The sequence below is a fragment of the Miscanthus floridulus genome, chromosome 1 (genome assembly GCF_019320115.1).
Source record: "Miscanthus floridulus cultivar M001 chromosome 1, ASM1932011v1, whole genome shotgun sequence".
Classification (NCBI taxonomy): Eukaryota; Viridiplantae; Streptophyta; class Magnoliopsida; order Poales; family Poaceae; genus Miscanthus; species Miscanthus floridulus.
This window is the reverse complement of record NC_089580.1, coordinates 70,873,233-70,895,850: the sequence shown is the minus strand read 5'-3', so window position 1 is coordinate 70,895,850 and position 22,618 is coordinate 70,873,233. Positions and strand designations below refer to the sequence as shown.

Below are 22,618 nucleotides of genomic sequence, written 5' to 3'. Positions count from 1 at the left end.
CACGGCATCACTGCATCGATCGTACTATCTGGGAGATAGTCTTGACAGAAGAAATTTGCTTTATGCCACTTGCAAATTGCAAAAGCTGCAGAAAGCCAAACCAGCAAGGGTACCCAAACGGCAAGAGCACAGAAAAACATAGAAAACGGTTAGATCCAGAGGGGAAGGGGAGGGAAAAGGAAAACTGAGCAGGAGGCCGGTGTCTTGGGTGCCCGTCGTCGCCAGAGGCGGGCACAATGCCGCGCCTCCGCCTCCCTCTGGTCCTCCTCCTCCCAATAGCCCTCACCATCCTGCTCTTCCTCTTCTTCCCATCTTCCCCCCGCCCGCGCTCGCCCCAGCCGCAGCCGCTGCCGCTCCCCTGCGGCGCCGCGCTCTCCGATGCCGCCGACGGCCGCTGGGTGCCGACCCCGTCCCCCGCGCCGCCGCCACTATATTCTCCGTCCTGCCCCTTCCACCGCAATGCCTGGAACTGCCTCCGCAACGGCCGCCCCCAGCTCGCGGCACTCTCCTGGGCGCCCACCCGCTGCGGCGGCGCCGTCGTCCCGAGGATCGACGCCGCGGGGTTCCTGGCCGCGGCCAGGGGGCGACGGATTGGACTCGTGGGGGACTCACTGTCTGAGAACCTCATTGTCGCGCTCCTCTGCGCGCTCCGCTCGGCGGACGACGGCGCCCGCAAGTGGAAGCGGCGTGGCGCGTGGCGCGGAGGGTACTTCCCCAAGGAGGACGTCGTCGTCGCTTACCACCGCGCCGTCCTGCTCGCCAAGTACATGTCAGTGAGTGCTCTATGCTGCGGATAGCTGCTGCTTTCCCGGTTTGTTTAGTTTTTTAACATAGTTATTAAAAGAGCAATCCTTCTAGTACTTCTCTGAGATTACCATGAATGGTACCTAGATAAGAGGTGTTAGCATCCTTTCATTAATGCATTGTCTTGGATGCAGAGAGCGCAGATGCGAATTTGTGAGTGAGGAGGGCAGATAGAAAATATGAGTTTATCTATCTACTACGTTTGCAGTAGTTGTAGTTTACTACATTACAGCAGTAGTTATATTTGAGATGAGATGTTTCAGTTGCTTGGCTTGTTTAGGATACAAACATGCAATCCAGAAGAGTTCTTATAAATTGGAACAACTATTGAAACATTTAAAACTGTAAGACTGCAATGCAGTGCCATTACATGAGGCAGAGGGCACAATCTGAGTCATGTGGCGAATTCTATAAAAATGATTCAAGGAAGATGCACATGCAACAAACACATACTGCATTCACATACACAAGTAGAAAACATAAAAACGGCACACACATTTTACTATTCAAATTGTTCATGTTTTTAAAAAATGATAATTGCTGATGACCGGCAAACCATCATTCTATTTCTAGATGTATAGGAAAAATACTCCACTAGTGGTGTATGCTGCAACACACACACACACACAAAAAAGGCAGACTCAGTGCTGGAGGCTCCCACATGAGTGGGGTCACTAAAAAAATATTTTATCACACATTAGTCAGCCTGTGTTTTCAACTTCCTCACCATAATTAAACTGTTTTGATCCATAAGCATGCAAAAAAAACTGTTTATCTTTTTTTTTTCTCGAACGACACAAGAGAGCTGCGTGTCATTTCATTAAGAAGAGAGAGAATACAAGGAGAGGCCAGCGGTCAAGCCCCACAGATATCTAGTTACAGATGCACCACTTACAATAGAGACTCAACCTCGACAAAACAGGCCTTGATCTAGATGTCAAGGTTAAGCGACCTGATGAGTAGTTAGTGGAGAGCTGATGCAGCAGCCATAGACCACAAGCTACTTTCGTTTGCCACTGCCTGTAATACTATCGAAATACAAGGCCTAGCACCCTCAAACACACAAGGATTGTGATGTTTCAATATCTCCCAAGACACAAGGATGATGTGGGAGTTCTGCTCTTTCTTGCTATTCTTAGGAACACTTTGACCCAATTTTAGGAACACCATGGCGCCAGTTGGAGAAACAAGTGGCAGTAGGTTGAGGAGCAAGGGCAACCAGACCCAATTTTTGGATGATAAACAACCAAACCTGTGTTGTAAAAAAAGACACAGGAGACTAGAATATGTTGAATTGCCTCATCTTCTTTATCACAATGGGGACAAGCACTGGGATGTGGCAGCCCTCTTTTAGCCAAACGATCTGAAGTCCGGTACCTATTCTTGATGTCCAACCAGAAAAAGAACTTGCAGCGGAGCTGGGCCCATGATTTCCAGACGCATTTTCATTGCACAAACTTGATGGAACCGAGAAAATATGCATTGTAAGCCGTCTTACTAGTATAGGACCCTGACTGGGTTAGGCGCCATATGTGTTGGTCTGGCACATTTTGCTGCAAAGCAAAGTTACCTAGCAGATCCCACAGGACTTGTACGGTCAGTGCTCCCTTAATGTCTGCCACCCATCTCCTGCCATCGAGAGCTTGGGAGACTGTCCACTGCTTAATTGCTTGTTTAGAGATTATCTTGATCAGGTTCGGAGCAAGCTCTGCCACTGTTTTTCCTTGCGACCAGTGATCAATCCAGAACCTGCTATCGAGATCTTGTAACACCCTAAAATTTGCTTCTTTTTGAAATAGAGATGAAATGATTTAGTTATGTATTTTGTGCTCATAAAAACATAGGTAAATAATAAATTTTCATTAAATTAAAATTTATCATAAGGTAGCAACATTGTGGTGCATTCATGCTGGTGCATTTGTATTTTTGTAATGAGTGGTTTTGGTCTAAATTCAAAATGTTTCAAAGTGTTTTTGAAAATGATTCAAAATGATTTTGAAATAAAAGAAAAGAAAAGAAAAAACTCTCTCTCTCTCTCCATTCGGCCCGCGGCCTGCTCCCTCTTGGCCCAGCTCGGCGCCTTACCCACGGCCACTCCCGCGCCGCTTCTCCCTCTCTCTCTCGCAAGCAAGCCCAGCTCACCCGGCGGCCCATCCGCTCTTCTTCCCCCGCAGGCCCAGTTTGTCTTCCCGCCCAGCGTGCGGACGCGCCCCCTTTTCTCCCTCTCTCTGTCTGACGGGACCCGCGCTTTCTCTCACCTCGCACCGTCTCCTTCCTCTCGTCCGCGTCAGACTCCATTGCCGGGATAGAGTCCGCGTCCGCCCCGCCTCGCCCGTTCCTATGCCTCCCAAGTCTCCCGGCCATAAATACCGAGCCCGCATCACGCTGCCTCCATCCCGAGCCTCGGGGCAAGATCCTATCTCGCCGAGTCGCCGCGAACCCTAGCCGCAGTCCGCCGTCCGCCTTGCTACGCTGCCCGACGCCGTAGCTCGCCGTCGACCGCAAGAAAGCCCCGCGGTGACTTCGCTGTGCTCCCCTCGTTCTCCCGGTGCTTTCCTTGTTTCGAACCGTGGCCCGTAGGCCGTATTCCAAGCTTTACTGACGAGCTTCGCCGCCGGCGATGGCAACCACCGCGCCGGATTCCCTGTTCCAGTGGCCACAGTCTCTCTCCCTCCTCCTTTCTAATCTCAGCCGTCCACTCTTGATCCGACGACCCAGATTCACTCGTATCGGTTCGGCCGGTAATCTTACAAATGAGACCCTCTATTTTCCGCAAATCAACCCGCCATGCCTGCACTTTTGCTAAAGAGCCCCTGTCTCTCTTCTTATTTGTACCCACAGTCCACTCTAGATTCAAAATTCCAATTTTCATTTATTTTAATTCAAAATAGAAGATCCACTTATTTACACTTTTGCCACTATTTTCTTTAGTTCATAACTTCTCCGTTTTAACTTCGTTTTGACCTGTTCAAGTTGCGTTAGATTCGTACTTGCATAATCTACGTGTTCAAGCTACTGTTGAATATATTTTTAACTTTTGAAATTCGAGGTTAGATTTAATCTATTATTTTATTAAAGGAAATCTTGTTTAATTCATAACTTTTTCGTTATAGCTCCAATTAGAGTGCTTTTCGTGCCTGTGTGATCGTAGTAATGTGTAGAACATCTTTAAAACCTTTTTACTTGCTGTTTATTATGTTTGGTGTACTGTTCTAATTTAGTTCTATTGTTTGCTTCGTGTATGATTGCATGGATTTTTATGTGGTGCTTTATGATCATGTCTAGTCGGTGAGCTTTGCGTTGGTGATATAAAAGAAGTTAGTGATCCAGAAGAAGTCATTTGGAGGTTACAATTCAATAGAAGAATGATCTGAGTTTAAGGCAAGTATAGCATGAGATCTTTCTTGTTGTCCTATACACCTTTAATCATTTAATTCATGCTGCATGTGTCTACCTTGACAACCGTAGTAATTTTTCCAGCTATTTGATATCCTGAATTCCTTAACACCTTTGGGTTATTACATTGGGTAGTATGATGCTATTGCTTAACTACAACCATGATTTTGTAACTTGACTAATGGAATATGCAATAAACATTAAAAGATGCTTTTTAGCAATATGGAACAAGGGGGCTAGAGCATTGGGCTATTATTATGGGGCTCTAGATTTCTCTCCATAAGGACTTGTCTGTAAGCGAACATTCAGGACTTACAGTACAACTGCGAGGGCTATATGGCTCTGGCTTTAGCTCAGTATGAGAACATTTTTTAGCTTGTTCGAGGTTACCTTTATGGCGTAAGAATGGCTTGACGAATCGGGTATAGGACAACCTCTACTCTTATGTGTATAGCCGTGATGGAATTGTGTCATTCGACAGGGGGTTCCTATATCTGTTTGCCAAGTGCATCTAATGACTCTAACTTGTTAGACGAACCTTTGAAAAAATTATAGTAAATCCTGCCGATCTTCCTTGGTAGTGGGTTAAGAGATTGGCCGCCTCGGGCGAAAGGGTAAATCACGAATCACAGTGAAAGTGTACAACCTCAGCAGAGTGTGAAACTGGTATATCAGCCGTGCTCACGGTCACGAGCGGCCTTGGACCCTTACGGAATAGATGATGAACACTGATGATAAAGATGTTCATTAATGGTTAATTGTTTATGCTATTCATTATTCATGTTTACTTGATCATGTGTTTACATGGGTTGTGAAAAACTTCTTGCTACTCAATTGCTAAAATCATGACTCATTAAAAGCTAATCGCAGTTGAACCAGTGTCAGCCTTTTGAGTCTTATGAACCCCATGTTATATTTGTTGAGTACGACATGTACTTACGCTTTTACTTTTCAAATATTTGGATAAAAATCTCGGATGGGTACCAGATTGCTAGAGTTTGGAGGAATTAGGCTTATGATCAATCAGTCAGTTGTCCTTGTTGAATTGGAGTCTTCACCCGAAGTTCGGAGTTGTCTTTCCGCTGTTTGCTGTCTAAGGTTATATCATTTATATTAAGTATGTTATATATTAAGCATTGTATATTGATATTAACTCTATTTGTAGCTATATGTGAGATTTGACTTCCTGGGCTCATATATGGTGTGTATCTGGTTTTGTTATTAAAACCGGGTGCTATAAAGTGGTATCAGAGCAATGCTGACTGTAAGACGCAAACCTAGTAGAAACTGGTCATTCTAAGGTTTAGAAGTTGTTACAAAAATTCTTACTCTATGAATCTTGATATTTTCTTCTCTACTTTACCTCTACCCTTGGTATTCATCTCTATCTTGGTGTTTATTTTAAAGTCTTTGTTCTTATCTTCACTCCTTGATTTGATATGCTCTTAGAACTGTCCCTCACCACCTTCTTGCGGAATCTGAAAATGAGTCTTAGGATTGTTACCCCTAGTACATTGAGGACGATAGTATCGCAAGTTAAGTCAATGATTGAGTTGTGCACCTTTATTGCTTTGCTGAATTGTCATTATGCTTATGCTTGTTTTGAATCTTTATAATGATTGCAATAATCTTGTTGGGGGTTTTCATAATTTCATTTAGTTTATAGGCTTAACGTATAAGGATTATTGAAATAAATAGTTAAGTTTTGGTTGTCTCCTGTCTTTTCGGAGTAGTCTGCACTTTTCGGCTTATATCTTTGATTTTGGACGATAAGAAATTATGACAAAATTATGGACAATAGTAGACTTCAATATCTTTCTCTGACCACAAGAAACACCCTGATAGCTATTTCGATTATGGAATTATGAAAATCACAAGACGATGCACCTGTGCTGTCTGAAGCCTAGAATAGTTTCTGTTGTGCACTGTTTTTGACTACCTAAACTGCAGAATTTTGAAAAGTGTTCTATAAGGAATATGTGGAGGATTTGATAAGCTTTCCAACGGTATAAGCTACAACTTCATTGGATTACTAGAATGAGAGTTACAGCTGTTTTGCTGCGCTGTTGTTTTTCTGCTCGCGAGGAATTCTAGATTTCTTGTTCTTGCCCCTACACAAGAGTATTATTGGGATGTCAGAACGTCTTGATACTAGTTAGCTCATCTGGAAGAAGGTGTAAGCTATCCTTTTTGTGTCCCTTAGTTGATCTTTTCATAAGGGGGTAGCTAAGTTGAAGAAGTTGTAAGATGAAGTTTCATACGTTCTAGTTATTCATTTGGAAGTATCGATTATCTCTGTCATGGTTGCTGCCAGTAGAAGTGCTTCGCATGATGACCGAAGGAATCCTAGCAATTCTAATCCATCGCCATCAAATCCCCCATCTATAGAGCAAGCTTTGATGATGCAGACTCAGTTATTACAGACTATTGCTCAGAGTGTGCTGAACAACCTGCATCAAGCACCACCTATTGACAAGCGTGGCGAATTTATGAAGGGACACCCACCGACATTCTCTCATACAAGTGAACCACTAAAAGCTGATGACTGGCTTAGAGCTGGGGAGCGACAATTGGACATAGCTCAGTGTGATGACCATGAGAAGGTGCTTTTTGCGTCCGGCCAACTCCAGGGCGCAGCACAAGATTGGTGAGAGTCTTACCAGTATGGACGTCCCAACAATGCTGGACAGATCACTTAGAAGGAGTTTTGCGAGAGCTTCAGGTCCTATCATATTTTGCTGGTGTGGTAGAACTCAAGCAAGATGAGTTTCGGGCTCTCAAGCAAGGATCTATGACTCTGTGTGAGTATCGTGACATGTTCACTCAGTTGTCGCGCTATGCTCCAAGCGAAGTGGATAATGATGCTAAGAAACATAAACGCTTTTTGAAATGTCTGAATGATGGAGTTCAATTGCAGTTGATGACCGTTGTGTACCCTGATTTCAAAACATTGGTGGACAGAGCAATGGTAATTGAGAACAAGCGTCGAGAGATGGAAGAGAAGAAGAGAAAGCGTGACCTTCAATGTCAGTTAAGAAACACTCGTCTCCGTTTTGCTACACAACAAGAATGTCAGTCACACCCTATGAATCTGTTTTGGAGTACAGATCAGGATCAGTATCAACAACCCAATGATAAAGTGCAGCATTTTAGCTCTCAAGAGCCATGCCTGTCATCTCCTACTATCACTTTGATGAAGACCAATACTTCTACTAGTGAGGAAGATTATGATTGTGGTAAGATTGAACCCTATAAGGACGATTGTCTTGGAAGCTTGCTGAGAGTAATCAAAGCCAGAATCGACAGCAGTAGGAGCTAGAACAGAATGTCCATAAGAAGGAGGTGCAAGAAAATAAATTAAAGCGAAACTACATCCCTAGAAGTTTGAACAATGTGGATATGATTACCACTCGTGGAGCTAAAGAGGTTGTTTATGGTTTGATTGCAGTAAACTCAACTCCCGCCCTGGTGTTGTTTGACCCTAGTGCTTCACATTCATTCATCTCTAGGGAATATGTGGAAGATCATAAGATAACTATGCTTTCAATGAGGAGACCGGTGATAGTTAAGTCTCCAGGAGGAGAAATGAAGGCAAACCGCATATGCCCAAAAGTAAGTGTTGATATAAAGGGGGTAAACTTCGAGGCAAACCTTATTGTTTTGGAGTTAATGGACATTGATGTTATCCTTGGAATGGGATGGTTGTCTGTATGCAAAGGAGTGATTAAGTATGCTGAATGTTCGGTGCTTCTAACAACACTGTCAGGGGAAAAAATTGAGTATGGGGGTATTCAACCTAGACCTGAGGAATACGAGGATGATCTATTAGAAGGTGTGTACACTGAGGATAGTAAAGTGGACTATGAGTTTTTAGATGTCAGTGTAGAGGAACAAACACCTTCGGAGGAGATCAATAAGATAGATGATCACGCCTATGCAAACTATCCAACTAAGAAGGGTTCGAATGCTCAATGTGCTATGTGAAGTTCGGTTATGCTCTCTAGCTCTCACTTGAAAGAATCGGTTAATCTGATAAGAAAGGTGGTATCCAGAGGATGTATATCACTTAAGGGCTTCATCATTCAGAGTAAGTATCCTTTGCTCGGTTGATAAGTTATTGGATCATCTACGAGGAATGGATGCATTCATCAATATGGCTCTACAATTTGATCTATCCTCAGCTGGGAGTCCAATCTTCAACATACCTAGGACAAGTAGACGTTGATGACATAGGAATGAGATATCTAATAACTACAGATGGTTCTATGGAGTCTCAGGAAATCCCAATGATATACTAAGCATGATAAGAAGGTTTGGATTGAAGAAAGCTAATGATGTGATTGGAACCCACCCAACGATGTAGAGAGAACTTAGAGTTTTCAATGAGATTTGGTTAGAGGTTCAAGGGAGGTTTATCCAAGATCGTCAAAGTATTGATAGTATTACTGGAAAATGTTTTAAGTTCGGATCAAGAAACCTCAGTAAGTATTTGAAGGAGTAAAAAAAAGGGGTTGAGGTAAAAACTATGTATTAGTTTGTCAGATCAGGACAAGAGCTTTATATCCTCTATGGTGCACCCTGTCAAGGTGTGGGATATGTTCATATGCAGGAAGAAAAAGTAGAGGTTTATGCAAGAAAACAAGAGATGAAACATCTGACGTATGATCTGGAGTTATCCATTGTGGAGCATGAAGTACTATCTTCTTGGACGAAATAATGACATCTAGGTGGGTCGTAAGAATCTAAAGGACATCTTCACTAAGATGGCTTTGAGCTAGTAACATTATCGTTGGAATGAAATTGATTATGCCTTGCAAAAGTGCTATCACTTGGAGAAGCAAAGTCATGGCCGATGCCTTAGCAAAGGAGAGTTAAGCTAAGAAAGTTCGGGTGACACTAAGGACTAAGAATTGTATTTAAGGTTCGAGCAACTTAACCGAAATCATTAATGTTTTGAAGATTGGGGGAAGAATCTCCTTCTGACCAAGAGATTCGTAAGGCTCCGTTGGAAGGTGAATATTTTAAGAAAGATAATTGATATTATGGACTAAAAAGAAAAGGTGGCCTAGTGATTGGAGTTACTGAGGGGTGATCGGAGTATCTGTCAGAATCTTGGAATCAGTTTGGCAAATTACTTGGAGTAAGGTTAATAGGTATGCAAAGTAAAGAAGAATCCAAAGACGGAGTATCCATATCTCTTTGATCACCATCATCCGAATCTCGGGGACGAGATTCATTTTAAGGGGGGTAGAATTGTAACACTCTAAAATTTGCTTCTTTTTGAAATAGAGATGAAATGATTTAGTTATGTATTTTGTGCTCATGAAAACATAGGTAAATAATAAATTTTCATTAAATTAAAATTTATCATAAGGTAGCAACATTGTGGTGCATTCAAGCTGGTGCGTTTGTATTTTTGTAATGAGTGGTTTTGGTCTAAATTCAAAATGTTTCAAAGTGTTTTTGAAAATGATTCAAAATGATTTTGAAATAAAAGAATAGAAAAAAACTCTCTCTCTCTCCATTCGGCCCGCGGCTTGCTCCCTCTTGGCCCAGCTCGGCGCCTTACCCGCGGCCGTTCCCGCGCCGCTTCTGCCTCTCTCTCTCGCACGCAAGCCCAACTCACTCGGCGGCCCATCCACTCTTCTTCCCCCGCAGGCCCAGTTCGTCTTCCGGCCTAGCGCGCGGATGCGCCCCCTTTTCTCCCTCTCTCTGTCTGACAGGACCTGCGCCTTCTCTCGCTGACCGGTGGGACCCACCTGTCGGATGTCTTCCACCTCATGCCGTTTCCTTCCTCCCGTCCGCGTCGGACTCCATCGCCAGGACAGAGTCTGCGTCCGCCCCGCCTCGCCTGTTGCCGTGCCTGCCAAGTCTCCCCGGCCATAAATACTGAGCCTGCATCACGCCGCCTCCATCCCGAGCCTTGGAGCAAGATCCTATCTCGTCGAGTCGCCGCGCCAAGCCGTAAACCCTAGCCGCCGACTGCCGTCCGCCTTGCTGCGTTGCCCGACGTCGTAGCTCGCCGTCGACCGCAAGAAAGCCCCGCGGTGAGTTCGCCGTGCTCCCCTCGTTCTCTCGGTGCTTTCCTTGTTTCGAACCGTGGCCCGTAGGCCGTATTCCAGGCTTCACCGACGAGCTTCGCCGCCGGCGATGGCAACCACCGCGCCGGATTCCCTGTTCCGGCGGCCGCACTCTCTTTCTCTCTCCCTCCTTTCTAATCTCAGCCGTCCACTCTCGATCCGACGGCCCAGATTCACCCGTACCGGTTCGGCCGGTAATCTTACAAATGAGACCCTCAGTTTTTCGCAAATCAACCCACCATCTCTGCACTTTTGCTAAAGAGCCCATGTCTCTCTTCTTATTTGTACCCACAGTCCACTCCAGATTCAGAATTCTATTTTTATTTATTTTAATTCGAAATAGAAGATCCACTTATTTACAGTTTTGCCACTATTTTCTTTAGGCCATAACTTCTCCGTTTTTACTCCGTTTTGACCCGTTCAAGTTGCGTTTGATTCGTAATTGCGTAATCTATGTGTTCAAGCTACTGTTGAATATATTTTCAACTTTTGAAATTCAAGGTTAGATTTAATCTATTATTTTATTAAAGGAAATCTTGTTTGATTCATAACTTTTTCGTTATAGCTCCGATTAGAGTGCTTTTCGCGCCTGTGTGATCGTAGTAACGTGTAGAACATCTTTAAAACCTTTTTACTTGCTGTTTATTATGTTTGGTGTACCGTTTATTATGTTTGGTGTGAGCATGCTTGTCCATTGCAAGTAGATGCATTTAGGGAGGATTCGAAATTGAAATTAGTTTCAAAATACACTTTGAACTAGAATTGATAGAACAAAAGCTATTGCTAATGTTGGCCAGGTGAACACAAAGTGGAACTCTGTTTTGCACTGCCAAAGGGCAGCTTGGCCTTAGCCACTTATATTCATTTATAGGAAAAGCAAACTTGGGATACAAGAAGGTCCTCAACCACTACAGCATATTCTAACTGCATAAAGCAGATGCTACTTATTCTTAGGCTAAGAGCTGAAAACAACTTGACAGGAAACAGTAAATAGCTAAGTAGTTTTAACTAGATACATAGAGCAGCACTAGGCTTAACTCTCAGCTAAACGCTAAAACATTATTGTTAATCTCTTCTGATGCCCATTGCATACAATTCACAATCCGAACCTTCACCACACGTCTTTGTATCTATAAGGGGCACACTGTTTTTTTTTACCGGGGGTACTAATGGTGCTTAGATGGCCCCTGCTCAGCTTAGCATAGGTCCGCGGTCCGCCCCTGACATGAGGGTGTGATGGCAGGAGTTGGTAGCATTCCAGTGGGAGTTGGGATGATGCTAAGTATAAATCTGGATCAGTTGCACTTGTGGTTATCTGTTCTGGAAGATCTTTTCTTGATTTCAGGTATTTTTGATGTGTAAGGGACTAAACTCCTATGGTAGTGCTGTTCCCTTGAAGAAACTTGGATGATATGTGGCAAATATTGTTCTATTCTGCATGGTTAAGTTGTGTATATTGTTTGCTCAAACGTGAGTAATTATGTTGTTGTTTTGCTCTTCTATGTATGTAAAGCAGCATGTTTAAATGCACTTTGTTTAGGATTAGATGTACTGTAACACCCAAGGAGGCAAAGGATATTACTTATATTTGCCACATAAAGTTCATATTTGTTAAACATGTGGCACTTGGACATTTCTATTTCTTGCACCTGTGTTTTTTTAGAATAACAGGATTGCATTTTTTTTATACTTCGCATAACAAAACCATGAAGCTTACTTGGTGGTGACTAATGATACAAAGGTGGCATCCTGTGGAAAATTCAGAAGAAGATAGGAAGGATGGAATAAAAGGAACATACAGAGTGGATGTTGACATTCCTGCTAATGATTGGATAAATGTCACCAAGTTCTATGATGTGCTAATTTTCAACACCGGACACTGGTGAGTTCATTTTCCCCAAATGAAGTCTTTCCTTTTGCATACTAGTAAAGTGAAAAGACCATTTCTTGTTTAGTTGGAGGCAATGGGATTGTTCAAATGTTTCTTACAGTAGTACGGTTCCGGCTCTCAGCTTCATATTGATGTCATGTTCATTCATAAAAGGGTCTTTCTTGAACAAGAACAACCTTCAGTTATTTTCACCTGTTATTGTTGATTTTCTTGACGAATATGTTTGGTCATGAATATACTAATTTGTCATTACTGTTCCTGTTGTAATGCTTTACACATTTCTCCGTATCAGGTGGGATAGATATAAATTCCCAAAAGATACTCCCCTTGTTTTCTACAAAGGAGGAAAGCCGATTGAACCTACACTTGACATACACAACGGACTGAAAGTAGTCCTCAAAAGTATTGCTTCTTACATCAAAAGGGAGGTTCCTAGGAAAACACTGAAGCTGTGGCGCACACAGTCACCTAGGCACTTCTATGGAGGCGAGTGGGATCACAATGGCAGCTGTGTATCTGATAGACTTCTTGAAGAGCATGAGGTGTGGTTCTGACAATCAAACTGTTTGAATTCAGGTTATGCATTTCAAAGTTGTGAATTGTTTATTCCTTTTCACAAATCTTGTGCAGCTCAATTCTTGGTTTGATCCCCGGTTTGGGGGAGTGAACAAAGAAGCGAGAACGGTGAATTTAGCAATTCAGGAAGCCCTAGCTGACACTGAAATCCAGTTGCTCAACCTCACTTACATGAGCGAGTTCCGTGCTGACGCCCATCCAGCTATCTGGCTCGGCAAGAAGGACGCGGTGGCTGTCTATGGACAGGACTGCATGCATTGGTGCCTGCCTAGCGTGCCGGACACATGGGTCGACATCTTGGCTGCACAGATCTTGCATCACTTCAAGCAAGGGAAAGGCTGATCACAGTTTTTTTTTTCTTTTTAATCTGTAGTTTGGCGATAACTACAGCACATATTATAGATATATGTAGTTTTGTGATACAACTCTTCAGATTTGTAATTTTAGTTCCAAAATACATGTCAATTTAGTTTTGTAGTTAACCTTCTTAGCTTTTTGAAACATCAAACAATATTCATTAGGTCTTCCATAATGTGATAGTGATGCCACAAAATAAATGGACCCCACATTGGGTAATGGGCACCGAACCTCCTAGGGACTACTTAAAAAAAACTATTGTCGTATTGGTCAAACTTTCTTAACTTTGATCAGGTTTATAAAAAATATTAAAAATATTTGTATCTCCAAATAAATTTATTATAAAAAAATATTCAGCGATTTATCTAATGGTACTAATTATGCATCATAAATATTAATATTTTATTATATATCTCCCGTTAAAGTTGAAAATTATTGACTCGAGAAGTGAGAATGGCACTTATGGAATGGAGGGACCGAGGGATTAGTTTTCAAATAAGATCCTGCTTGTTAGAGCTGCTCTAACACCTCTTAAGGCTGTAGTGTTTAAATAAGGGTTTGGTAGTGTCTCTCTTGGGTTTGATTCTTTGTGGGTCCCAAAGCATGTTCTTGCCGTGTTATATATTTTTTAGGCATGAGTTAGTGTTACTTGCCATAGCACGTAGCGTGATGATGTATATTCTCATCGTCCCAAAATAAATCAACTTTTATGGTTATTCTAAGTAAAACTATTTTAAGTTTGATTAAATTATAGAAAAGAGTACTAATATTTATAACACCAAATTAGTATAGCTAGATACATCATGAAATGTATTTTTATAATATATTTATTTGGTGTTATAGCCGATGTTACTCTTTCCTATAAAGTTTGGTAAACTTACGATAGTATGACTTTAGATTATTCTAAGGATTGATTTATTTTAGGACAGAGGTAGAATGTGAATATATTTTCTATAAATTTGGCTAAGATTAGATAGGTTTGACTTTAGAAAAACTAAATTGACTTACAATTTGAGTCGGAGGGATTTACTTTGTTTTTTGATTGGCAGACGCATTGTATTTTCGGAGAAGATAAAGCTGGTTACAATATTCTTAAGCTCACTTCCCTGTTTGGCTAGAGGGTGCGGGATCTGCTTACAAGAACGTTGTCCACCACCTCTTCGCCAACCACGTCGAGCGCGACCATGTCACCGACCTCTACATGATCGACCCGACTGACTCTGGTCAGCCCACGCCCGTGGTCAACATGGTGGCTATTCACCAGTTCTTGGATGATTCCCCTCTTCCGACCGAATCTCTCCACAACGTTCTGAACGAGAGCCCCAACGATTATTCCAAGGGCCCAACCAAGACTACATCAAGCTGCCCTACTTTCCCTCTGGGGTTCGGGGGCATGATTTTCCACGTCAGCCACGATAGCATCACCAAGGACGGTGAAACTGCTAAAGAGCGCGAAGCTCATCTAGCGAAGAACACCGATCGCCAACATCGTCAAGATGCAGAAGCAACCCAAGGGGCCAACGAGGATGGTCGCGGCCCGCCTGGCCATCAACGTAATCTGGAGGAGGCATTTGACATGGTGGGTGACCAGCCAGTCTACCAGACCCCAAGCGCCAATCTAGCCATCGGTTTCATTGAGCTCGACAAACTCCCTCACACTCCAGAGGTCGAGAAGGTTCGAGCACATATCATAGCCGCGCAAGTCCAAGTCAATGAGTTCCGGAACGACGCCCCATCTTATTCCACCACGTCAGCTTGTAGCCGCCGCTCCCACCATGATAGAGAAGGCCAGCACCACGGCACCAAGGGCCCCGACCTCAGGTCGGTGGTCCCTACCTCTATAGAGGGTCCAGAGGCAACTATGAAGCTCATTCGTGCCACAACGACCGCCCTCCACGCCCCTAGGGAGGTCGGGGCGGCAACCGCAACTAGGAGGTCGATCAACCCCTCCCTTGCGATCTTCGCAACCACATCAATGTCGGCATGGACGTCCGTGGCCGCATCGAAAATAGTAGGTCCACACACTACAAAGCAGAGATGGAGCGTCGTCGGCAATTCGACGCCGAACATGAGGGATTTGCTGCCCATCAAGCACCACTCCCAGCCGGCGCATCAGGACTTTGCCCTTTCGCAGAAAGGCTCCAAGCTGTCTGGTGGCCTATGGGTTTCAAGGTTATTGGTGTTAACACCAACGATGAAAAGGCCAACCCCGCTCAATGGCTAACTCTACGAGATTGCCATGAGAGCCACGGGCGGAAATGAGGACGTCATGACAAACTATCTTCCCATCATGCTTAGCCAGTCTGCAAACAACTAGCTCCTCAGCCTGTGGGACAACTCCATCTGATCTTAGGACAACCTCAAGAAAGTCTTCACCGACAACTACATGGCTACGTGCGAGGAACCCGACACCAACTATGACCTAGAGAAGCTTCATTAATCCTCCGGGGAGTCCCTGCGTGACTTCATCATGCGCTTCTCAAAGACAAGAAATTTCGTTCCCAACATCACTAATGCCGCGGCCATCACCGCTTTCACCAAAGGGATCCGACATGAGTAGCTCTATGGCAAGTTGTACCACAAGAGGCCCACAACCATCGGCGAACTAATACAAACAACAAATAGATATGCCAATGCCAAAGGAGCCGAACAGGCTGCCTGCTCCGCTCACCACCAATGTCGCGACATTGACCGCTGTGATGATAGGCGCTATGATGACCGCGACTGCCACCATGATGATCAAGACCGCCGCGACGACCATGATCGTTGCTAAGATGATCACGAGACCTAGCATGATGACCGCCCAGATAGCTCAAGAGGCAGACAAGGCAGCCATCGCCGGCCTGATAACTCCATCAACACTGTCAATGCCCATGCCAAGCACACCTATGACGCTGACTTTGGTAAGCCGATGGACGGACCATGCCCTATCCATAAGGATGCCAAGCACACCATGCGAGAGTCCAGAGGCCTAAAGACAATGCTCGGTGGTGAAACATCAAAGAAGCCGTAGCATGACGATGATGAGACCGAAGATGGTTAAGGCAGAGAATGAGGCAAGAACAAGGGCCCCACCTACCAGAACCCCACCAAGACCGTCGCCCCCATCTTTGGTGGGAGAGCTATCTCTAAAGACAAGCAGGAGCAGAAGCTTGTAGCCTAACACATCATGTTGGTCGCTACATATGATGGCCCCATCGCTAATCCCAAGTACCTCGACTGGTCGGAGCACCCGATCGTCTTCTCTAGGGTCAATTAGTGGTCAGACATCCCATACCCAGGGCATTTCCCACTCATCCTAGATCCCATAATCAAGGATGTGCGCTTCTAGAAGGTCCTCATTGATGGAGAGAGCGCCCTCAACATCCTCTTCGCCGGATCTCTGGAGGAGCTAGGGCTTAAGAAGGAAGACCTCACCCCCATGGACTCTCCATTCTGGGGAATCGTTCCTAGGAAGGCGTCCCTACCCTTAGCACATATTTCACTATCAATATAGTTTGGCACCGCCAAGCACTTCCACATCAATTATGTCAACTTCTTCATCGCCGACTTCAACACGGCGTGCCATGCCATCCTCGACCGACCAGCTCTTGCCAAGTTCATGGTTGTGCCTCACTATACATACTTGGTGCTGAAGATGCCGATGGAACAGGGGGTCCTCTCCCTATGCGCCCACCTCGACGTCACCTACAACTGTGAGAAGGAAAGCTTCATGCTCACTGAGGCAACTGACATCTCCATCCGCATGCAGGACTGCATCGTGACTTTGCAGCAGATCTCTCCAAAGGACCTAGAGATCCCAACCATGGAGGTCGCTTGAGCATCAACCAAGTCCAAGGAGGTAAAGGAAGTGGCCCTCGTCCCTGACGACCAGTCCAAGACTGCTTAGATTGGGGCTAGCCTTGAACCTAAATAGGAAGACGTGATCGTCAGCTTCCTAAGGGAGCATGTCAACGTGTTTGTGTGGAAACCTATGGACTTGCCCAGCGTGCCTTGGGAGCTGATCAAGCACTCCTTAAATGTCTCGACGACCGCCAAACCAATCAAGCAGAAGCTTCGACAATTCACATAGGACAAAAATGAGGCCATTAGGGTAGAAATAACCTGGCTCTTAGTTGTCAATTTTATTAAAGAGGTGTATCATCTAGAGTGGTTAGTCAACCCGGTTCTTGTAAGAAAAAAGAATAAAGAATGGAGAATGTGCGTTGATTACACCAATCTCAACAAACACTGCCCTAAAGGCCCCTTTGGCCTACCTCGCATTAACGAGGTCGTAGATTCCACAGCTGGTTGTGAGTTCCTATGTTTTTTAGATTCTACTTTGGTTACCACTAGATCACGTTGAAGGAAGAAGACCATATCAAGACGTCATTCATCATGCCCTTCGATGACTACTGCTACATGACCATGTCCTTTAGGCTTAAGAATGCGGGTGTGACTTATCAAAGAGCCATCCAGCGTTGTCTCAAGGACCAAATCGGGAAGAACATCGAGACCTACATCGATGATGTGGTGGTTAAGTCTAAGACTACCGACACCCTCATCGCCGACCTCATCGAAGTTTTCAAAGCCCTGGAAGTATACTGATGGAAGCTTAATCTCACTAAGTACATTTTTGGCATTCCATCCGGTATCCTACTAGGCAACATCGTCAGTAGCCGTGGCATCGAAGCCAACCTAGAGAAGATCACGGTGATGACCAATATGAAGCCGCTGACCTGCGTCAAGGATGTCTAGAAGCTAACAGGGTGCATGGCGGCTTTAAGTCGTTTCATATCCTGTCTCAGCGAAAAGGGACTTCCCTTCTTTAAGCTACTCAAGGCTCAAGAGAAGTTCATCTAGCCAGAGGACACTGACAAGGCCTTTGCTGAGCTCAAGCAGTTTCTTACCACACCTCTGATCATGACTGCTCCCCAAAAGGATGAAACCCTATTAATCTACATCGTGGCGACCAGTTGAGTAGTCAGCACCGCCATCGTTGTTGAATGTGAAGAGGCAGGACATGCCTACAAAGTCTAGCGCCCTGTCTACTTCATTAGCTAGGTCCTAAACGAGTCTAAGACTTGCTACCCCGAGGTCTAGAAGCTATTGTACACCATCCTAATCACCTCTTAGAAGCTTCGCCACTACTTCAATGCCTATCACATAGCAGTAGTCATAGAGTACCCACTCGGTGACATCCTCCACAACAAGGAAGCCAATGGCCGCATCATTAAATGGGTGGTCAAGCTCGACACCTACACCATCGAATTTAGGCCTCGACACATGATCAAGTTATAGGCGCTCACCGATTTCATCGCCGAGTGGACGGACATGCAGACACCAGTCCCAGTCAACCACCCCGAGCACTAGACCATGTACTTCGATGAGTCCCTCAACCTCAATGGCGCTGGGACAGGTGTATACTTCATCTCCCCATCAGGGGACAAGCTTCACTACGTCCTCCGCTTACACTTCCAAGCATCCAACAATACCGCCGAATATGAGGCGACACTCCACGGTCTCCATATATCTATCGAGCTTAGCATCAAATGCCTCTAGGTGTACAATGACTCTGCACTCATGATCAACCAGCTGAACAAAGATTGGAATTGCACCAATGAGAAGATGGACACTGACTGTGCTGCGATAAGAAAATTAGGAGACAAATTCTATGGCATCAAAAACCACCATGTGGTCCAGGCCAATAATCAAGCAGCCGATGAGTTGTCAAAGATAGGATCAACCTGGGCTAAAGTCCCAACCAGAGTGTTTGTCTAGGACCTTGTGGCCCCTTCCATCAAGCAGGAATAACAAGGCATTGAAGAAAAACCACTTGCTGAGCAGATAGTCGCCACGGTCCCTGGGCCGAGCAGTGATTGGGGAGAACCCTTCATCAAATACCTAACCACTGCAGATGTTCTGGCTAACAACATAGAGAGAGAATGCCTTACCCACCATAGTAAGCATTACCTCCTAGTTGAAGGGAAGTTGTACCACAAAAACACCAAAGAGGTGCTACTCTAGAAGTGCGTCTCCGTGGAAGAAGGCAAGAAGATACTTAAGGAGATCCACGTCGGCACATGTGGCAACCACGTGGCCTCTAGAACTCTAGTCAAAAAAGCTTTCTGAGTTGGTTTCTATTGGCCCTCAGCCGTAGCCAATGCTGAAGCACTCATTCGCCAATGTGAGAACTACCAGTTTTTCGCTAAACAAATCCACATCCCGGCTCAGGCCTTGCAAACGATTCTTGCATCATGGCCCTTTACATGCTAGGGACTGGATATGATCAGGCCCTTCAAGACCACGTTGGGAGGTTTTTGCTAGGTCTACGTCTGCATTGACAAATTCTCAAAGTGGATCGAATACAAACCCCTGGTCCAAGCTACAGTGAAGAAGGCAACCGAGCTGCTTGACGACATCATTCACCAGTTTAGACTACCGAACAACATCATCACCGACCTAGGGTCCACGTTCACCGGTGCTGATTTCTGGAACTTCGACAATGAAAGGTGCATCTCAGTTAAGTATGTCTTAGTGGCGCACTCCAGGGCTAATGGCCAAGTTGAGCGCGCCAACGGCATGATTCTCGATGCGTTGAAGAAGAGGCTCTACAAGAATGAGCAGAAGCACCCTGACAAGTGGCTCAAGGAATTGCTAGCTATGGTTTGAGGACTAAGCACCTAGCCTAGTCGCAACACTAGCATCTCTCCATACATCATGGTTTTTGGTTCTGAGGCTATTTTACCAGCCGACATCGCTTTTCGAGCACCTAGAGTGGAGAACTACAATGAAGAAAACACCAACCAAGCCTAGCTCGTTGAGTTGGATAGCCTAGAGGAGGAGCACCTAGTTTCATGTGTTCAGACAGTGAAGTACCTTGATAGCATGCGAAGATACTACAACCGCAATGTCAATGATCTATTCTTTATGGTTAGAGACCTAGTGCTCTGCAAGAAGTAGAAGACCGATGGAATGCACAGGCTATCTTCACCCTGGGAGGGCCCCTTTATCATCAAGGCGTTCACCCGGCTAGGTTCCTACAGACTATGCAACATGGATGAAAGAGATGTCCCAAATTCTTGGCACATCGATCTTCTTAGGCGCTTCTAACCTTGAAGGATCTCCTTTCAAAGATATGTACCTTTCATATTTGAGTATTCAATAAAGTTTTTATCCTAATGTTTCTCCATATTGTTATCTTCATGCTTTTTTCGCTAAGCAGTTCTGTTTCTGTGTACAACATCTTAAAGATGACACGCCAACTACGCCTAAGGCAAATACCGGAACAGACGCTCGGTTCCTTTGCGACGCTCTATTCTTCCCATAGGCACATGGACCCTATGCCCTGCGTTACGGTTAATAGGCTAGCTAGGCTTAGGACTCAGCTATACACTACTAATCGGATGGTTTATATCAAATATAAACACAAACATACCATAACAACAAGTGTTCAACAAAAGTTGCTAAGCACTTTTATACAACGATTCAACATGAGTTTTTTTTGAAATCTATGGAGCACTACTCGCCCCTTCACTGAATAGCTCAACATCTTTGGCCAACCTCTTCGCCTGCTCCTCCGTATCATCTTCTAGCCTAGCGATCTCCTCGACCACCCGTTGGAGATCCACCGAAGGGTAGTGTGACCTTAGCTGCGGGAGTGCGTGGACGACAGCTCCATGGGTGGCGCTACGCACGAACTCCTTGAGGTCAGCCCATGCTGTCCGACAATGATCCATGACTGACTGGTACAACCTGTCGCCAGGCAACCGTGCCCCCTCGGGTTGCTCAAGACCGACGTAGTCTAGCTCGGGCAGGATCCCCACAATCATTGTCTCTAGCTTGTCATCATGCATTTTCACTTGTTCCACAAGCACCTAGAAATGTGCCAGGGCTTGGTGTCAATACTCTACAAATAAGACAGTTGTATGCTTAGTATGCGCCTAACGCCACACAAGTCAAAATAGTGTGAAAAACACTCATGTCGAAGATCTTTAGTGACTTTCTCGGCCTTCTCCTCCACTTTCTCCTTCACCTCCTAAAGCTAGCTGAAGGCTTCCTAGGAAAGGCCGAGCTTCTTCTCTAGTGCTGTATATAATAGCCAGATGTCTCACAATGCTGAATACCAGCAAAGCAAAATTCCAAGACATACCCTTCTGCCGATTAGTGCTATGGCTAAGCTGCTCGGCCATCGACTGGCCCTCTGCCTCCATTTGCTGGTGCTCTTTCTCCAATGCTAGAACCTTCACCTCTAGGTCCTGCCTACGGTGGTGCTCTTGGAGCAGGCATGCCTAGAGGTCTTTCACTAATGCTTGTAGACTCTTGTTCTCCTCTAGTACTAGAGTCATCTCCTCCAGCTGTCGTCGGTGCTGCTTGGACACCATCACATTCTACAGTGGGCAAACAGATTAACATACTGTGCTCTTCAAAGGACAAAAAAGATCTCTTTAGGCTTACCTCAATATGGCCCATCATTGGCCTCAGCTCGACCCTTAGTTTCTTTGTCTCCGCGCTTGCCTCCCCCTCCTCTAGCATCTCAAACTCTTCGCTGCGCTGAATAACAGTGCAAAGGAGTTGGGGAGGTGGGGTGGGCTCCTACACTATCTCTTTGACCTCAACGGCGACCGTCGACAAAGGTGCCCTCCTTGGCTATTGCCATGCTCGAATAGGGCGTCCGAGTGCCGCCTCTGTCGTTGACACCATCGTAGATGATGCTTGTTCAACAACCACGGGTGGACTTTGCACCGCACTACTCGGCGCATCCCTTGCGGGCTCCGTACCTGCTCCGGCAAGGCCACTCGACGCTACCGCCGTATGCCACACCTCCTCTACACTAGGATCGCCCTCATCATGCAATCCACCGCCAGGCGAGGTCGGTCCAGTTGTTGAGGGCTCCTCCATAGTAGGGGCGGTCGGCTCCACAACCTCGGTTGTTCTGTTGTGGGGGCAACTGGATCCGCTCTTGCTTGCGCTTGCTTGGTGTGGGGTGATGTCGACTCCTCTGCGTGCCTTCCGTCATCAGCAGCCGATGGCTGTAGGACCTTCATCAACTTTGTACTTCAACAAGCAAAAATTCATCAAGAAACAAACCACCGTGCTAAAGAAATATGGCAAATAAAATAAGGCACTTACAACTAGGACTCCCGCTGCATAGCTCAGAACCAGTGCCCCCTCCTAGAACCGATCTGCCCAGCAGCCAAACCGCTCGGCGTCTCCACCGCTGCCAAAGAGTCACCCACATGGTCTTAGGGACTGTGGTGGTCACCTATGCTGTCACCATAGGAGGCACCCTTGTGATCTTCGGGACTGTAGTGGTCACTCAAGCCATCGCTGCTGGTGCCACCCAAGCCGTTGCTGCCGATGTTGCCCGAACACTATCATGTATCACCGCCATTATCTCCCACATCCATCGCATCCCGTGTGTCTTCGCTCCAGCTAGCACAGCTGGAGAAGGCGTCATGACCCTTGGTGATGGTGGTGTAGCCGGTCCATCATCATTCGACGAGCTCAACACCACCATCTACCGCCTCTGGTG

The 22,618-nt window shown here is 45.4% G+C and overlaps 1 protein-coding gene across 1 annotated transcript; it reads left to right on the top strand.

The window, feature by feature from the left end:
* Positions 1–121: 121 nt before the first annotated feature.
* LOC136486741 (protein trichome birefringence-like 12) lies at positions 122–13,322 on the top strand. The gene is made up of 4 exons (XM_066483724.1): positions 122–769; positions 12,022–12,162; positions 12,464–12,713; positions 12,802–13,322. Exons 1-4 carry the CDS (start codon positions 237–239, stop codon positions 13,087–13,089), a joined length of 1,212 nt encoding a protein of 403 aa, XP_066339821.1. The 5' UTR covers positions 122–236; the 3' UTR covers positions 13,090–13,322.
* Positions 13,323–22,618: the final 9,296 nt, after the last annotated feature.